At 39.3% G+C, this 18,109-nt stretch overlaps 2 protein-coding genes across 2 annotated transcripts; both read right to left on the reverse strand.

The window, feature by feature from the left end:
* Positions 1-317: 317 nt before the first annotated feature.
* Positions 318-6,033, reverse strand: LOC115757133. The gene is made up of 6 exons (XM_048275631.1): positions 5,728-6,033; positions 5,564-5,613; positions 4,364-4,469; positions 4,208-4,266; positions 616-704; positions 318-581 (listed from the first exon to the last, which is right to left on the reverse strand). Exons 1-5 carry the CDS (start codon positions 6,031-6,033, stop codon positions 656-658), a joined length of 570 nt encoding a protein of 189 aa, XP_048131588.1. The 3' UTR covers positions 318-581; positions 616-655.
* A 745-nt stretch (positions 6,034-6,778) lies between these two features.
* LOC115757132 (protein SCAI) lies at positions 6,779-16,577 on the reverse strand. The gene is made up of 10 exons (XM_030697244.2): positions 16,116-16,577; positions 15,184-15,571; positions 13,779-13,985; positions 13,489-13,701; positions 13,053-13,119; positions 12,747-12,971; positions 11,110-11,201; positions 9,274-9,456; positions 9,058-9,194; positions 6,779-7,428 (listed from the first exon to the last, which is right to left on the reverse strand). Exons 1-10 carry the CDS (start codon positions 16,262-16,264, stop codon positions 7,191-7,193), a joined length of 1,899 nt encoding a protein of 632 aa, XP_030553104.1. The 5' UTR covers positions 16,265-16,577; the 3' UTR covers positions 6,779-7,190.
* Positions 16,578-18,109: the final 1,532 nt, after the last annotated feature.

Here is an 18,109-nt window from a genome sequence, read left to right on the forward strand (position 1 = left end):
GTAACCACTCCGATCTCATCCATAACTATCGGTGGACTCCATCGACGCCATACCATCGCCACCTCACTGCACTTATCCCTTTTTTTTTTTTGTTCAACTCCTTCATTTTCTTATATTTTATCATCTCTTTGCTTATCTTTTAAATTTCACGAACATATGTAACAATTTTAGATCTTTGTTGGTAATTAGCCAGGCCAACGAGTCAAAAATTTCTGCATGAATACTGGGGTTTGAGAATCATAATAGAAGAAGATGCACTCCTCAACTACAAAGAACCGGAGAGTTTCTGTTCTGTAACAGATTAAACTCTGATGACATGCTCACATCAGCATCAACTGAACTTAAGTACCCTTCGAGCCGATAATAAGTTTCTTATTTTACAGTCATGGTGCCTTTGTGACCAGACAAAGTGATACATGAGTTATCATTGACCCCATTTGTTCCAGAAAGGAACCCAGACTGATTCCTTTTTTATACTTTGCCACAACCAACATGCCCTGTCCCAGTATCAGAAGCAGAAGTAACATAGCCAGAGGTATCCACAAGTTTTGCTTCTAGACAACTCTCTCTCTCTCCCTCTCCCTCTCTCTCTCTCTCTCTCTCTCTCTCTCGATCGAAAGAATATTATATCTGAAATGATGTCAAAGTTGCCTAATTAAGCAAAGGATCCTCTGATGCCTTCAAGGCTCTCTCCCAGTGACAACCTGCGAAGCACAGAAACAAATGAAATAAGATGGTGTGTAACAGATATAAAAGAGTACTTTACCCTGAAAAGACAGATGGAAAAGCATGACAGCAAGAAAATCCACTAAAAGATACGAGTACATGTCAGTAGAGGAAGGACAAGAAATTGCATCGGAAACCAGAAGTGGGGAAGTTTAGGGTGCGCATGAAATCACATCTGATTTTTCATTTCTCTGCCAGAAGCCCATCTGACAGAGAAATGTATTTGATAAAAACCTAATCGAAGTAGGAATTGGTTTGGTAAAAAAATTGACTTCTGGTAGCATTTTTCACTTCTAACAAGATTTTTCACTTCTGATAAGATTTTCGGCCAATTTTGAGAAGTAAAAAATTTTTACTTTTAGGCTCGAGAATCACTTCTTGGACTACACTCGCCTTCGCTGGCCATTGCCCACCCACCGCCGCCGTCGCGACCGCCGCCGTCGCGACCGCCGCCGCCTGACTGCCCACCACCGCCCAACCGTCGCCCCCCCGTCGGCTGCCCACCACCGTCCGCCACCGACCCGCCGCCGCCACCGCCGACCATCGCCGCGGCCGCCGACCACCGCCGCCGCTATGGCCGCCGACCAACGCGGCTGCCGACCATCGCCGCCGAAAATTTTGTTAATAATGTTTCAAAAATAGAAATTTTCAACCGTTACCACACAAATTTTTCTTATCAGAAGTCAATCTGGAGCAGAAGTAGAAAAATCAACTTATGCTTTTAAAGAGAAGTAGAGAAATCAATTTTTGATCAGAAGTTGATTTCTTGGAGAGAAGTGATTTCATGCGCACCCTTAAACTCAGTAGTGTGGGTGGACAGTTTCTCACTGGACCTATCACCTTTTAAAATGCCGCACGCGCCTAACCAAAAATAGCCCAAACACAGTGTTATGCTTACCATCCACCTCAACAGAACAATTCACATGTAAGGAAAATGGTCCTCCGTTCTACATGAGATGTATGCACACTTCTCTCTAATCGGCCATCTCACATAAAAATGCAATTGGAATATTCAGCAATGAAATTATAAAGAGATATCACAGAACCTCTAGAACTGCAAGTGATCGAGAATTTTCGGTTGAGGTTTTGAGTGGCCAAAATTGATCCTGCTAAAGTAATTGTTGAAAGGAAAGAATCCTTGAATATAATTTTTTCCTCTCTAAGGGGCTGGAGACTTCTAATAAGGTGAGAAAGAAGAATGCATGCCTCGTATAAAATTTCTCAGCTCAATGACGGAGCTCCTATGTTTCAGATGTGAAGTATAGGGAGATTGGTTATAGTATTAAAGGATAGGCACATTCTGTTGGAATGCCCATCTCCATTCTAGGTGAGCATTATATTCTCTATAGCGAAAGAGAAAATCAAGACAGCTGTATAGGCCGATGATAATTTAGTTAGAGCAGTTTCCACTAACCGACGAAAGCCAAAAGTACCACAAGGCAACTGGGATAGACTGTCACTGTTAACCAGCATATAGGGCAAAACTGATCAGCTTAATAAATTTCTCCTCATTCTCACAAATAGACATCATAAAAAATTGTGCTAACAATATTGTTTTGCCAGGTTTCTAATTCCTTAATAATTATTCTGCTGACTTTGGCAATATACGTACTTGATAAACACTCTAGTAAATGGATCTTTCCAATGTGAAACCCCTGGTGTTACTTCTGTCTTGCTCTTAAATTATCTCACCCGTTCTACTGAATTTTACATTGTTTCTACCCGCATGAGTGAAGGGTTGTAGTCGTTTGCTGGTATTGGCAACAGTGAAGGAGCAGAGGAAGACACTCCGTATATTTAAACTCTGCATTGTGAGAGTTGTTGAAGATTACTCTTGCTTCGCTCTCGCTGACTTTTCGTACATTCTAACTTTTTCACTTGTATCTTTTGTCTGTTCATTATTTTATTGGAGAGGGTGGAGAAAGATAGAGGGAGAGATAAACGCCGCTGCATGTTTTGTAATGGATTAGATTTCCTACTTTTAAAGCTTGCTAGAGAAAACTGGAGCTTCTTATTACTTTTAAGGCTTTCCGGACGATTTTGTCCATGTCTCATGAAAAGGCCATAGCAAAAGCTTCAATGGTTGTCTTAGCAGGATATGCCTGATGCCACACCTAAAGCAAGACTGCTAACTCATATCGTGCGGCACTCAAAGGTCCTTGAAAGGCCGCAATAGTTTTGCAAGCACAATCATAAGTGTGTCATTCGGGTAGTTGTGGCTTTAGCTTTGACTTTAACTGGAACATAATGTTTGCATAGCTCTAATGTTTAAAGAATTTACCTAGTTAAACCTAGAGTCATACTAAATCGTTCTATTATGTAACAGAGGTATATATTTAGCTTCAAAGTTGGGGTTACAACAGCCACACATTTATTATCAGGGACAGGCCACCCTAAACCTCCAATAACAAACTTCCTTCTTTCCTCATTTAAACTCAGAACTTGTTTCACTTTAACACTTGAGCTAAGGAACTACTAAAGATGACATGGCACTCCCATCTCATCTGTTAGAATGTCCACCCCAAGAGCTAAGGGTATTAGATGGAAAGAAATTACAAGCATACAAAGTCCATTGAAATCCTGTAATCAGGCCATGGAGATAATTAACATCATCAAATGGATCTTTCTACTATTTTCTTGCAGATTATGATCATTTATCCCTTCCTTGACATTCCTACTGGCTGACAACCTCATAATACCTAAAAGATACTCCTCCAATAACTTTATATTCTAGAGGGTTGATGTCACATCATTACAGTAAAGAGAAGCTATGTATTCAAAGTACTTCCACATGAATCATCCTATTCTTATATACAAGCAGCTTTAAACGTCCATTCTAGATTTTAAATGAAACAATCTAATTTAACCTTCTGAGGTACTCAACACTTGAATAAATCTAAGAGAAGAATCTTCTATTCATCAACTATTATATATGACAGTTAAGCGGATAAGACAATTTTCAACTTCTCTATTATATGCCCTAACAACAACACACACCATATGTCATGGTAGTTAGTCACTGAAAATATAAAAGGCACCTGAAGGAACTAGAAGCAAAATATAGTAGAATAGTAATAGAAACTAAACCTGATATTCTGGGGCCTAGAAACCAAATACATTTAGAATAAAACATCTGGCTACAGAGTGTCTTAAAGACTACTTATATATTGGGTTCCAACTATAAATAGAACTCAAACTTAAATTAAGTCTTTCGATCTTAGGTATTTAACTTTATCAAATGTAGCATGTGTATCACATAACCACTAATTAGAGTCTTGACAATGTATAAGACTAAGAAAGAAATTAAACACTCAAAACTACTTGGGGAAAACTATGCCCCAGCATCAATGAGTCCCACCTGCCCTACTCCAAAATATAGACTTTCATGTTTACCTTCTACACCAGCATATGGAAATTAGCAAATAATTTAATTAGTTATTTTTGTCACTGCCAAAATGAGTATCTACAAGATAGAACTTACTTATGCATGCAGTATTTGTATTCCTGGCCCCGTGTAAAGTCTTTCTCTCCTTCTTCAAGCTACAAAATGAACACGTCCATATATGTATTAAGAAAGCTAGAACATATAAGGGTTTGAATAAAAGATATAGTGAGACTTAATAGAGGTTCCTCTTACTGGATCACTCTCATAGACAATCTCATAACAAGTTGGTGAAAGGCATTTCAAAGCACAGTTTTCCTTTGCAACCGTTGAAGACTTGCATTGCCAACCCCATAAGCCGCTGCAAGAATAGAAAATGTGGAGAGTCATTCAAAAGTGATTTAGATTTCTCTAAACGAAGATCTTTGTGAACACCCCTTCACAATTGACTTGCATCACAAATATGCCGTGAGTCTATCGTTTTGCACTGGTATGGAGGAACTAACTAGAGAAACACGACGGGTTGTGAGCTGTGTACAAATTGGTGGGCCTACTGACAATCCATTTGAAATCTTATATTAACAGACGGGCTGACATTTTTAATATCTAAATGCTTTAACACGTCCCCACGAGCAGAAGCTAAGATTTGGCCTAAGACTAGCAAGGACATTGAAAAGGAACCAAGAAGTGTAGTATATATGCAGTGAGTTCCGTAACACTACTAAAAGGCGGAAACAGCTAGTATTATTACCGCGAGCTTCTTAAAGGTCTGGAATTTTGCTATCAGATCTACTGTTCAAATGTTATAAAGATATCAATAGCAAAATATGTACAATTTCAAGTTGGGTAGGCTGATTAGACAAGTGCTTCTTGCTCTCCTTAAACGTCCAAGTACTATATCTTCAAGGTCAATATCCATAGAAGATGTTAGATGGGTAAGTCGTGGTAAGCTCACAGAGGTTGCATGCTATTAGTTCAACATAAGGGGTAAAGAACTAGTTCGTACATGGAACGTGGATGTTAATCAAATCAATAATAGGATGACAGCAACATATGGATGCATACTGCATCACTTCGAACTTATACAGTTTTTCCCTCCAGACAATAAGGATGACATGAAGGCGCTCGATTGAAGCTGTGCTAAGACAATTAATACGATGCGATACAACCAGATCATATTGAACAGGCAAAATCATTCATCGACAAGCCAATCAACCCAAAAGGATTCCTGTAGCTATTCCACACGGGCAGCTGGATAATAGCTTCCTCAAGTTGAACTCAACTTGTTCCAACAACCATGAACCCCAGAACCCAAGTCTCCACCATCTATCAAAAATTGCAGCATCCAACTACCCATGTCACAACACTTTACAAAAAGCTCCAAACAAGCAGCGAATTGGTGACGGAAAATTATCCAGAAAACAAGAGGGTGCATCAATGCAACGTTACAATTACCTCTCTATATCAGCATAACACTCGTTCTTCTTCTGTCTGATCTCATTTTCCTAGTTCGAAGAAGAAAAAAACAAAAAGGCAGAAAAATGCACGAAAAATCAACCGAAATTCCAGCTGACGAAGACTCGAACGAGAGGAAAATCAAGAATATGCCGCGGGCTTACGGAGATCGGGATACGGGACTTGGCGAGGACCGTCGGAGCCAAGAGAAGCGAAGAAAGGAGGAGGAGGAAGACGAGCGTGCGGAGAGGAGGATCGTCGCTGATTCTGGCCATGATCTGAATCCAAATGGCGCTGCTATCGAGCTTATCGACAGAATCGACGGAATTGACGAGCCGTCTGCCTCTCTGGTGTTTACTCAAAAGAGCAAGTTTTTGAATTCTGTCATCATCGTTGCCACTGAGGAGTAGCGGATGCCCATCGGTCCGGTCCAACCCGGAAACTGACCCGAACCGGATGGGCCTAACCATCCTCCCCGATCCAGTTCCAAATTTCAGGTAAGAATCGACTCACCTCAAAACTGACCATCCTGCTACTGAGCAACGAGTTTGTGAAGAAGGGTCGAGGAAATCGATCATTATGAACTTACAAACGTGTAAATAAAATACGATCGAGCTATTATTAGAGTAAGATGTTGAATTGTCATGTCGACAATAAAGTTGCTTCTCGATAAGGGAAATCGATACAACAAGATAAAACGAAAGATGTACTGAATCAAAATCATAATCTGAATGCGACCGATGCCGTTTTATTTGCCTTACATGTAGTCTCGACTTAGTAAATCTCTTAAAATATGGAAAAATTATCCAAAAAGTTCTCAACTTATTGAACGATGATCAATCCCATCATAAGCTTTTCATCAATGTGTCAATTTAATCATAAACCTTTTGACGATTTATCTATTTAATGATGAAACTTTTGATAATTTGTCAATATAATTCTTTCGCCCAATCATTCAAATAATAAGATTAGTTGTAAAGTGACAAAATTTAAAAAAATTTAAGGCTAAATTAACACAATTAAAAAAATTTAAGACTATAGGAATGTCGCCTTAGCGGAGATGAATAATGGGGATCCGGCATTATCAGCGAACGGTCTCTTGCATATGTCGGTGGAGTACTACAACATGGTACTTCACTTACTTTCGCCGTCACTTGTACTCCTGCATCATGCTCCTGCAGCATATCCATCAGGAGGAAAGTCGAATGTCCATTGTGACGTGTGGTATCGACTAGTGACGTCATTTCACTACAACCCATTTACGTTGAAACAGAAGATCGTGAACTGAAAAACAATTTTGTCCCATGGAGCACATAAATCATTTCTATTTTGGTAAAGCTACTGGCAGGAGCCAAATAAAAATCCTTGTACTTTGCTCCCCTAAACTTCCGAAAAATATGCATAAACTCTCTGTAAGTCCCACCTCCGCAGACCGTAGGCGTACAAACTTGGCATTTACCGGGATCATTCCCCTCAGAACTTAAGAAGAGGCCACCTGACACAAACTTGAAACCACCCCAAACACAATCTCGGCAAATCTGAACGGACAGCCACCGAATTTGAGCGGCGTGTTGTTATATGGGCGATGTGGTCAGGATACATAACATATCTGCGCACCAGAGAAACATCATGAAGATGAGATCGACTCTGATTCACTTTCTCCGGATTCAGACACGGGGATTGCTTCCGAAAAGTTGAACTTCTTGTCAACGGAGAAGATGCTAGCGATCTGACGGACTACGCTTTGGACTGCGACACTTGTAGGCATGACGGACTTGGGAAGACTGGGCAGACACTTGGGAAGAAACTCCTCCTTACCTGAGGTTGGGATATACAGACTCAATACTGCCTGGCAAAACAGAAATCTGCACAAGAAATGGACAAAGAGAAGGAAAAGAAAGATGAGGAGAGCCTGAAGCAAAACATGCATGTTATATAATAATTTGGAAGATCCTTTGTCAAAAGGCAATCTGTACACTCGCCAGAAAATTCTCGTATCTAAAAGAAGCTAAATGGCTAGAACAACTAATCTTGACAATCCCAACTGTAAACTAAGTTCAAAGGGAACAGTTCGTGGTAATAACTCATTGCAAGTCAAAGAAATAAGCCCACAAAACCTGCAATGTTTTGAACTTTGCTGACTTTACAGCCCGATTCTCCAATATTACTGAAAAGCTTAATCATCACATTGATAGATTCACTAGTTTGGCCAATCAAACCGGGTAAAACCTAATTTTGACCAATATGTTTACTCAGGTGAAAGAAAAATAAAGATGCATCGAAGAACTAGGTTGGCCAATCCCGTGCAGTTTAAAAACATTAGCATACAATACACAAGACAATGAAACAGAATGTAATGTGTGGGAGCAGATTGGAGAGCTTTTCATCACTGAGCGAAAGCTGCTCTTTTCTTGAGGTAGCCTGCTTAAAAGCCCCATCATTCCCTTACAATACACCAAAATATCACCAGCCTTTTCTGATCTGGTGTAAGGTTTTGACAATCATAATTTCCAAAAAGAGAGGTCTATGCAGAGGATACGAAGGGTAAGACAACCTTTTAAATGTTCAGGACCAGGGGACTTTTCCATCATGATCAATTATGGACATGACACATCGTTGAAATTTAGCATACATTAAAGCTGTGTAAGCAGGGATTCAGAAGTTTTTCAGACAAGTGTCCAACGACAAAGCTGGAGAAAGCTACAAGACGTTAACTTTGGCGCCTTCAATATCCTCTGCTAGATATGTTGCACAAAAACACAAACTAACCAGCTGAACATCTCTGTGTAACAGCATATGGAGTCACATTTGGCAAAACATCTGAGCTGTTGATTTGGAGAGACTGTAAAATATCTCCATGAAAATAGTAACAAAAACAAGCTTATGCATTACTGCTAAGGTGAAAGCCTGAAATTTGTAGGACTAATCTTTGCAAATGCCACTCTACTTCCTTCATGATTAAGCAAGCTTACCTGCTTTCCCTTTTCTCTTAGCATGAGAGATAGTCACTGAACATAATCTCAGTGCTAGAGAGCAAGGAAACTACGGATAATTTGTCGTAGCTATTTGATGCTACTACATTATCCAGCTTCACTAACATTTTTCATGTCATGCATCATCTGCGTATGGTCAGTTGGGGTGAGCATTACAGAAGGATTCAACGACCCCTATTAATTCGACTTCCCAACTCCATCCGCGACCTTACAGTCCGAATGATCCAATCTCATGAGAAAGCCATGCAAGAGACCACGTCTTCAGGCAACCAATTAATTCAACAATGAACCACTAAACTTGAACTGTTAATAGCATTGAAATCTGCACACTCATCTATATGCATGTGTTGGAGACCAGGCCAACTTATACATAAGACTTACGAGTAACATGGCTGCCATTACAAAACTCAATTCTATGATCAGAAGCAAATATCAATTGTCTATTTGCAGGAGAAATATGTATGTAATAGAGATAAATTAGCCAACGGAGATGATCGGTACCTGATAAGAAGTCGCCTTAAGAAAGGGTCATTTAGAGTTTGTGCCCAGACAGGATTAAGAGAGTCAGATGTTGCCAAAGCCAAACCCCAGTCATTCAATGAGGACGAAAGCATTTTCTCAGCTTTATTAAAGACTTCCTGAATGGTGTATTTCCATTAACTTACTGAAAGACACTGAAAAAAAACAACAAATTAAAGCATGAGCAGCAAGAAGTACCATATGAATTTCGGAGCTTGAAAAACCTAGCAATATACAGAAAGCCTGCAATGGAGCTGTGAGGAAGACTGTAAATAAGCTTCCACCAGGGAAACGAGAGAAATCAGGTGCGACAGTTGGAGCTAAACTTCTTGGAGATAAAAGAAGCGCAGCAGGTTCTCCTTTTTCCGCTCCATGTATAGCCTGCGACGACAGCCATCAACTGAAATCCTTAAATTTGCCATGGAATGCTAAATTATGCCAGACAGAGTCCAGACTTCTACAAGGAGTAAGTCAAGTCCAACATTTTTGAAAGTTAGAAGAACAAGGAGGACACATAATTTAGACAACACATGGACTCTAAATTTCACGAGGTCAGTCCAATAGGTACGCAATAGGAAAAGATTTTGGCCCATAAATCTTGCTGTCAACATTATAACGTCGTCATGCCAAACTCCAGTTTTCACACTAGAAGAGGGGCAGGAACGTAATAGCATTGTTGTACTATGAATAAGTTAAAAGAAATTATGTTTTAGATGCTCCCTCATGACCCACGAACAGGTGAGAATAGATGCTAAGATCTTGTGACGGTAAAAATATTTCATGTACGAGAACATGTTTTGGCATGCTTCTAATAGAGAATGTCTCTTACTTCAGACTGGTGTTGATGGATCTATATTTTTATAAACCAACTAAAGTTTTCCAATCCACAAAATCCTGCAATTTGCACCTCCAGAAAAAATCCAAAGCTTAAAAGACTCATTCGCCCCTCTTTGAATAGAAAACCACAAAAAGACAACCCACCACGACGTAACTAATCCAAGGTCCAGACTATCCAAACCCAAAATCGGCCACCATAATCGTTGCTGCCCACCACCACCCGATACACTTTGCTGGCGCAGTGCTGACCAGCACCATGCCAACCACCACGATTCTCCCCCACCCTCTCACACACGAGCTCTAAAAGAGCTTGACCATGGAGCTTGGGCTCGAGCATTGTTCAGAGATCCATCATGGCAAGCTCTATTCAGAGCTTGGCCATGGAGCTCATCGGAGCTTGCCATGGTCGTGACATCGAGATCTAGGCCATCATGGAGGTCGGCCCGTCGCCAATACTTCCATGTATGAGGAAAATATTTTGGGCATGCTTCTAATGGAAAATGTTTCTTACTTCAGAGTGGTGTGAATGGATCTATAAGTGCACTTTCTCCTATACATTATTGTGTTAATTGACTCACTCTTCTGTAGCCTAACAGAATCCATCCAAATGAATCTCAATGAGCTGAAAGCACCTCATGATAACAGAAGCGGTTACTATATTCAAACACATAATAAACATCGATTGCTACCACTTAGGAGCTATGTTTCAAAGGTAGGAGACTACCTCCATTAGTGAATCACAGTTATTAAATGATAATTTATTGAAAAAACTTCTTTTTTTCCCAAGTAGCATACACTTCATTATTTGCCAACTGCACTTAGTAGGCTGAGGTTTAGTTTGGTGTTGCTGTGTCATACACTTCATTGCCTAATTCGCAATATTATTGCATAAATACCACCAAGAAACTTCAAGCACGATACAAAAATTACATGCACAACAGGAGAATTACGTTGGACTTAACAGAAATGAAAATTCTTTATCACTGGTAACATAACTCACACAGCATCCATAGGCTAGCAAAACATTGGCTTATATCGATTGAACAGGTTTATGGATCCAGAAGTTAAGAATGGAAGAAGGATCATGGGAATTAGTCTGGCAATATGCAGTAGGTTGCTCACTAACTCACCTCCTACCAAGAAAAAATAGATATTTACAAGCTTGAAGTTAGTAGATCTAGTTAGTCCCTTACTTACCTCAAAGGCCATGCTGCTGTCACTGTCAATTATTAAAACCAGTGGCCTCCTTGTGAACGGAAGTAAGTCACAGGGATATATGCAGTTTGAACCTGAGAGTTTAGTGTCCAACATTAGGAGGAGAAACTTCTCAATGGAGAATAGCATCTACAGGATTTAACTCTTTCCTTATGAGAGAGGAATATTTTATTGCAAGACTTAGAAAAGTAGTTCACAGTACCAGTACCACAAAATAAGTTGGAGATATAGCTAATAGATCTCCACAAAACTATGTTACACGGACACTCTCCGAAAGCCTCTGTGTCATGTTGGACACTCTCCGACATGTAACCAACACATGGTCAGCGCTCTAGACACGCGAGTCCCCGACACGTCATTTCGACACACACGGGATCAATTTTAAGCATTCTCAATAAATCAAAGGTCAAAATATAAATCTATAAATATATATATTTACTGAAGTCATATATTCAACCACCCCAAAATTAATATACCTAACTAGCCCAAAAAACCTAATCGTGAATCCCTAATAAAAGAAGAAGAAACTCACCGCTGATATTTTTATATATACATGATAATTTACCATATATATATAGAAATATATATTTAATATATAACATATCTTAACGTGTCGAAATTCTCTATTTTTTGAGAAATCACACGTCGCCGTGTCATGTCTTGTCTCGTATCGTGTGTCGTGTCAGTGCAACACAGCCAAAAACCGTCCTCCCAAATTTTTGTTTAAATCAATGAGCAAGAAAAGTATCACAAGTTCCAAAACCAATAATGCAGACCAATCACCATTTACAACATTGTTTAACATTCACTCTCCATCACCTAGATCCTCTTTTGGTCCCTAAATTTCTCAAAATTCAACCTCACTGAGCAAGTAACTAGATGCAAACCATATGTTGCACCAGCATTTCATGTGCAGGAAGGCATACAAGGGAAAGCTATTCCATTTCACAAATTCTGTATTGTATTATTACAATCTTATCCAACAAAAATATCAGTAACAGACACCAAGATTCACAAAATGTACGAGAAAATACAGCATGATTATTTAATTGACAAACTAACATGATTAATTAGGCTTTAAGCTATGAAAATGAAAAGCACTAATCATCTAAATACAGCCCAGTAGACTAAAGTTGATTTCTATGCACCTAATTAGGCTTTCCTAAAAAAAAAAAAGAAGAAGAAGATAAATATTCTTTTGCACTTCCCAGATAGTAAGCTTACTATAAGAGAAAGCCATAAGCCGACTTTCTACCCCCAGCTATTCAGTTAACAAAGCTCTTCAAAGATAACCATCTCCGTGAAACTAAACTGAGTGTTCCCATTGACAAAAGAGTCCACTAGAAGTAAGTTAAAGCCTGTAAGATCTATACAAAGGTTGGCGATGCCTCTTTTATTTTTCGCAACGTGCTTCAAAGAAGTCAGAAGCTGCAACAAGAGCTTCTATCAAAAGAAAATTAGAGTATGCTTTACACCTAGCCAGTGAATTAGTACAGTCACAATTAAGGAAAGAACACAGATGCAATCAGAATGCATGTCTCAATAGGTAATGTATTCACATGCAACTACAGACAAACACATTACATTTGTATATCTCAACAAAGAATGCCAGAGATTACCTCCATTATTACGATTACCAAACTGCAAACAAGGACTTCGGTGATGCATGCAGTCACCTTTGCTTTGTCCAGATGGAGGTACATCGTTACTTACAGAGCGAAATGTAATACAAGAGGTTTCATCAGAAGATATGGCAACGGTTTGGAGGTTTCTCGCTATGTTTTCTGTAGCATCAGAAAAAGCCCCAACCCCTGCTGACAGTGAACTGGGAGATCTTCCTCTTCCTGAGGCAATTTAATAGTTGTCACAGAATTGATGATTGTACTTCACATGCATAAGCCAAAAAATATCCAAAAGTGTCCCACCTGAAGCTGACAGATATAGTAAAAGAACTCCATCTGGAGGAAGCTCTTCACAAATAGTGGCAAGTACCTGTCCAAGAAGAGCATAATGGCAATATAAATGAAGACCTTCAAATAGCAGTAACTAAAATCATGGTCCCTGAAAACTTCTGTAAAAGGAAACACTCCTCACATTGTTTGTGCAACATGATGGCATGAAAAATGAAATGTCTATAACCTTTTAATCAAACCATTGAATATTTTGACTTAGGCTGGCTAGACTGAGAAGATCAGCAACCATCATAAATGTTTTGTTCTGCCATCACATTTTGAGGCCACCTCACATGCTCCGTACGTAGCACACCAGTAAGATTTTTTGTCTATTAATACTTTTTTACACATTTTTCTTTTTTGTGCTGTGTGCATGTGTGTAGGGATTTAGGCTCTGTAATATACTTACTGCCACAAAATGGGTCACTGATGGTCGATATAAAACAGCTTTTCGCGGGTTTGGAGGCAAAGTATGATCAACAATATCCTGAGAGTGGTTAGTGCGAGAATGAGCACAAGCACCAAGTTTAGTTCCAGGTGACTGGTAAAATGAGCCACTTGGTTCCCACTCCAAACACTGAAGCATCCTGAAAGCGTCAAGAGTGAGCTCTGAAAACTTCACCTGATTAAAAAAGCAGGAAAGATAAATAAGGGTACAAAGATCTTCCCAGAAAAGGGGCCTAAAGACTGATGGGTTACCTCATTATGGTGATAGCTGCTCAGTATTGCATCTCGTAATCTCAGATTTCTATTTGTAATAGATGCAGCAACACGTGGCAGAGTATCTGTGTGGGGATCCAAAGCCAGACTATATCTCAAAGGCCTGGTGTTCATAAAAGCCGTGTCAGCCTTCAAAAACCTATTAATTTCCTGAACCACGAGCTTCCATTCTTTAAAATCAGTGTCCTGAAAATAAGATCATGTACAAGTGAAGCTCAGTCTATACAAAATGAAGAAGCATGACAACTTTGTATTGCCAAGATCTAATTTAGGAACTCATAAGATAATGTAAATAAATGGCCTCATAGGGTAAATAAATCGGAAATATGTCTGTGATAGACTCAAGAAAGCTTATTTGGGGCAAGCTAGATTTCCTATAATTAGTTTCAGGTGCTATACTAAACTAAAACACTGTAAATTTCTAAATGTTTTGGCTTTTTGCATTCAGTCAAAAGCTCCTCCTATGCTCTCATAGCAGTGGTTCATCAGAACCATAGATTGTACATCCCATCAATAACATAATAATAGCTGTGTTTTAAAACTAAAGACACGTGGCAAGTAGATAAGAATACCCTATACAAGTGCAGGATCATAGCATTTGGTAATTCATAGTCTTTCTTCCTAATTCGATCAGATATCCACTGTTTTTTGGCACAGTTTCCCCTCAATTCTACTTCTGGTTTCTGACATTTGATCCAACTTGTTCTGTCTTTCATGAGCCACACGAAACCCAACCTGTACTACTTAGAAACAGGAAGTTGTTCCCACTCCCCCCACTTTATTTATTTATTTTTTTTAGCTGTGTCAAAATAACTGTGTAAAATGATAAAAGCATCTTAATTCTGAAAAGACAATTTAAGATTTATGGCCCACTTTTTCAACAGTTCATCATTTTATCGAATAGACAGATGCCTATGATTCCCAGTGCTACAATTACAGAACATCACGATCAATACCACAAACCATGAATTTAATGTCAGACATGAAAAACCAAAAGCAAGTTGAACCCCTGTAAACACTTTAGATTGTCCAACTTCTTCACATTTTTTAGGCTTTGAAATTCTAACGTGCATCTAATTGAGGTTCAGCGCAGTACATTCTAGTCAACTTTTGAATAAAGGGAAGACTGCTCCTTTTCCAGTTGGAAGTATAGGTAAGTTTGGTTCAGTGAGACCATCTCCATGTCCTACAATTATTTAAGATGACAAACCTATAGGTCCAATGCACACGCAGAACTCATTAAAGAGAAACCTAGATGTGTAGTCAATGACAACATCCAAGATATAGGTGTCAGCAAAACTCCAAAGACAAATCACAGACATGAGTGCCACAAACTTAAAAATACCAGTCATGTAGACAGCTCACAGTAGGGAAGAATAAGAACCTGAAATGTCTTCTTGCATTCATCAACCAACAACTTTAGTTGACCAACCAACTGATTCACCATTTCTCTCTTGTTAAAGACTAAACAGACCATCAAAAACCGGGCAAGAAACCTCAGCTGCTTGTTGGCCAAGTTGAGATCCTGAAACAATCCCTCCTTGAAATATTCCCGGGTCAAAATGGCCTCATAGAATATGTAGGACTCCGATAAATAACTCGCTTCGCTCGTGCGCATGTACTGCCCAAAATATAGTTGGGCAATCCGCGATGCGATCTCGCCAATCTCCCATCTCTTGAGCCCAGCTTCCACCAATTTCTGCCTATTCTCTTGCTGAAACTTCCACAGTTGGGTGTACACTTTAAATACCTTGTAGAAGTAGGTGTCATACCTATTAACAGACCATGACCATACATACATCTCATGAACCGATCTTAACAGGAAGAATTCATGAAAAAGAAGTGACAAATTCTTACTATGTCCGAAAAAGTTACCCAAATGAAGGTACAATAATTAAATCACGCCACTTCCATTTTCTTAAGTATCTCAAACATACGACAGGCAAAAATCTGGCTTGGTTAATAAACAGGGAACATAGGTCAACATCTAGAGTTGCCACTCAGCACTGAGCTTGCCACTCAGCACTGAGCTAAACTAACTGAATTGGATGCCACAATTGCCAAGAGAGAAGAAAACATGACCACAATTCTACTAATACTATCTTCTAATTCAATGAATCGAATTAAAATTCGGTGCCACAATTGCTACGAGAGAACAACAATCACCATAATTCTCCTAAAACCCTCTCCTAACTCACTGACCAGTACATGCGGCAAAAGTGGAAGTGAACACACACCCACAGACAGACACACACACGCACCATCACTCCATACCAACCCACCCCCGCGCGCGCTCAGAGAGAGAGAGAGAGGAACCTCTGGCGCTCGTAGAAGGGCAAGTCCCTGATCTTGGAGAACTTCTTGTCGGCTTTATCGACCAGAGACCAATACACCTCGCTCACCGGTATATTGGCATTGCTGCTACTGTTGGCATGAGTGTGCTGCTGATGCTGATGCTGTGACATCGTAATCAGCAATCGACTTCACGAACCATTCGCCATCATTGCGTGAACTGAGGATCCGCGGTTCGCAGTACGGCCGCGTGATTCACACCATCTAGGAAGAAGCGATTGCTGGAATGGCGACGTTGAAGAGCAGCGACCGGAGAGGAGAGTCGGAGATGAAAAGCGAGCGCCGCGATCGTCGACGGTGGCGATTGCCTCCACCTGAAGCGACGGTGGTGAAGCCGGGGAGCGAAAAAAGTCGTCTCACTCTCTCTCTCTCCCTCTTTCTCTGTGTCAGTGCCAGTCTGCCAGAGAAGTTCTTTTTCGAAATTGCAAAAATGGTCCCTCAAATCACTGTCTCTTTATCTTTTTCCCCGAGCCGAAGGATTTTCTCGAAATTACCAAAATAACCTGGCGCTTCTATCCCGTATCAATTTTGATCCAATATCCGACCAAAATTTTTTTTAATCCTAAGTCAATAGATTATTTCGCGAAAAATAAAATAATTTAAATAAATTAAAAATAATTATTTTTATCACTTATAAACCAAAAATGTTTTTTTCGTTCTCAAAAATATCCATACATGATCAAATATGGGTCAGTCAAATTATACAAAATGGATTGTTAATGGGTTAACCTAATTATATGTAAGTTGTAAATGAGTTTAGCTAGAGAAGCCCAACCCATTTACAATTCTATTGACTTAAAAATTTATCAATCTAATATTTTTTTTAATAAGTAAAAGAAAGAAACAAAAATTAAAAATAAAATTGAAAAATACAAAAACGGTTAATGCCGCCATCAATTGACGACCGTTGGCAACCATCATGGCCCGCAGACCGCCGCTGCCTCAGAAGAAAAAGGAAAATAAAATAAAAATGAAAAAGATAAAAAAAATTAATAAATTTTTAATAATAAAATTAAATTTTTATTACTTTTTTTTTGTAAGGTAATAAATTTTTATTACTTTTTAATAAAACAAATTCTAAAAAATTTAATAATTGTTATCATTTTTTAGAAAAAAATAAAAATAATAACTCATTAAATTTTTATTGCTTAAAAATGCTTTAGCAATATCATTTTTCTTATCAAATTAAAGAAATAAATATTCCATGATTTAATTAAATATAGAAGTGTTTAATTAATATAGGTTTTTTATCTTAAAAAAAAGGTAATAAGGGTCGAGTCGGGTATGGGTCATTAAAATTATACTACGTAAAAATGAGTCAAAACTAGTTAAATAGGTCAATATAGGTCGGATCATATTCAACCCACCCTAATCCACACCCAACTTGATCCACCTGTTTAACAACTCTAGTCGTCACAATATACTCGACTTACTAAGCTCATCGATGGAATATCTCACAGGCCGTGAGTTCCCAATGGACGAAGTTTGAATGGAGATTCACGTGGTGCCCATCGATCGACTCGAGATATGAAATGGAGATGAAATCCAAGTTAAGAAAGATCCATCGACTCGGGGGTAATTGTCGCTAAAGGATTGTGAGCGATTCTGAGTCCTTGAAGTAGCGAGCAAGTCAAGATGGAATTGGAGATTTTTACTAAGGAAGATCGTGATTTACAAATGAATGGACACCGATAGCCGGCGATGGGGAACAAGAGTCGTGGATTGGAGGCCGACAACCGGCGGATGACGAACGTCAGGTGACGATAGGGACACAAGAGAGGTAATCATTGGATGGCGACCAAAGAGGCTGGTGAATGGCGGACGGCAATCAAGGACCGAGACCAATGGTTGGCGGATGATGACCGACGGCGGGAATGAGAGAGAGAGAGAGAGAGAAGGATAAGCAATGAGAAGAATTCTTATTTGTATTTCTTTTACGTAAATAGGAAGTAATAGAA

Source organism: Rhodamnia argentea, chromosome 3 (assembly GCF_020921035.1).
Source record: "Rhodamnia argentea isolate NSW1041297 chromosome 3, ASM2092103v1, whole genome shotgun sequence".
Lineage (NCBI taxonomy): Eukaryota > Viridiplantae > Streptophyta > Magnoliopsida > Myrtales > Myrtaceae > Rhodamnia > Rhodamnia argentea.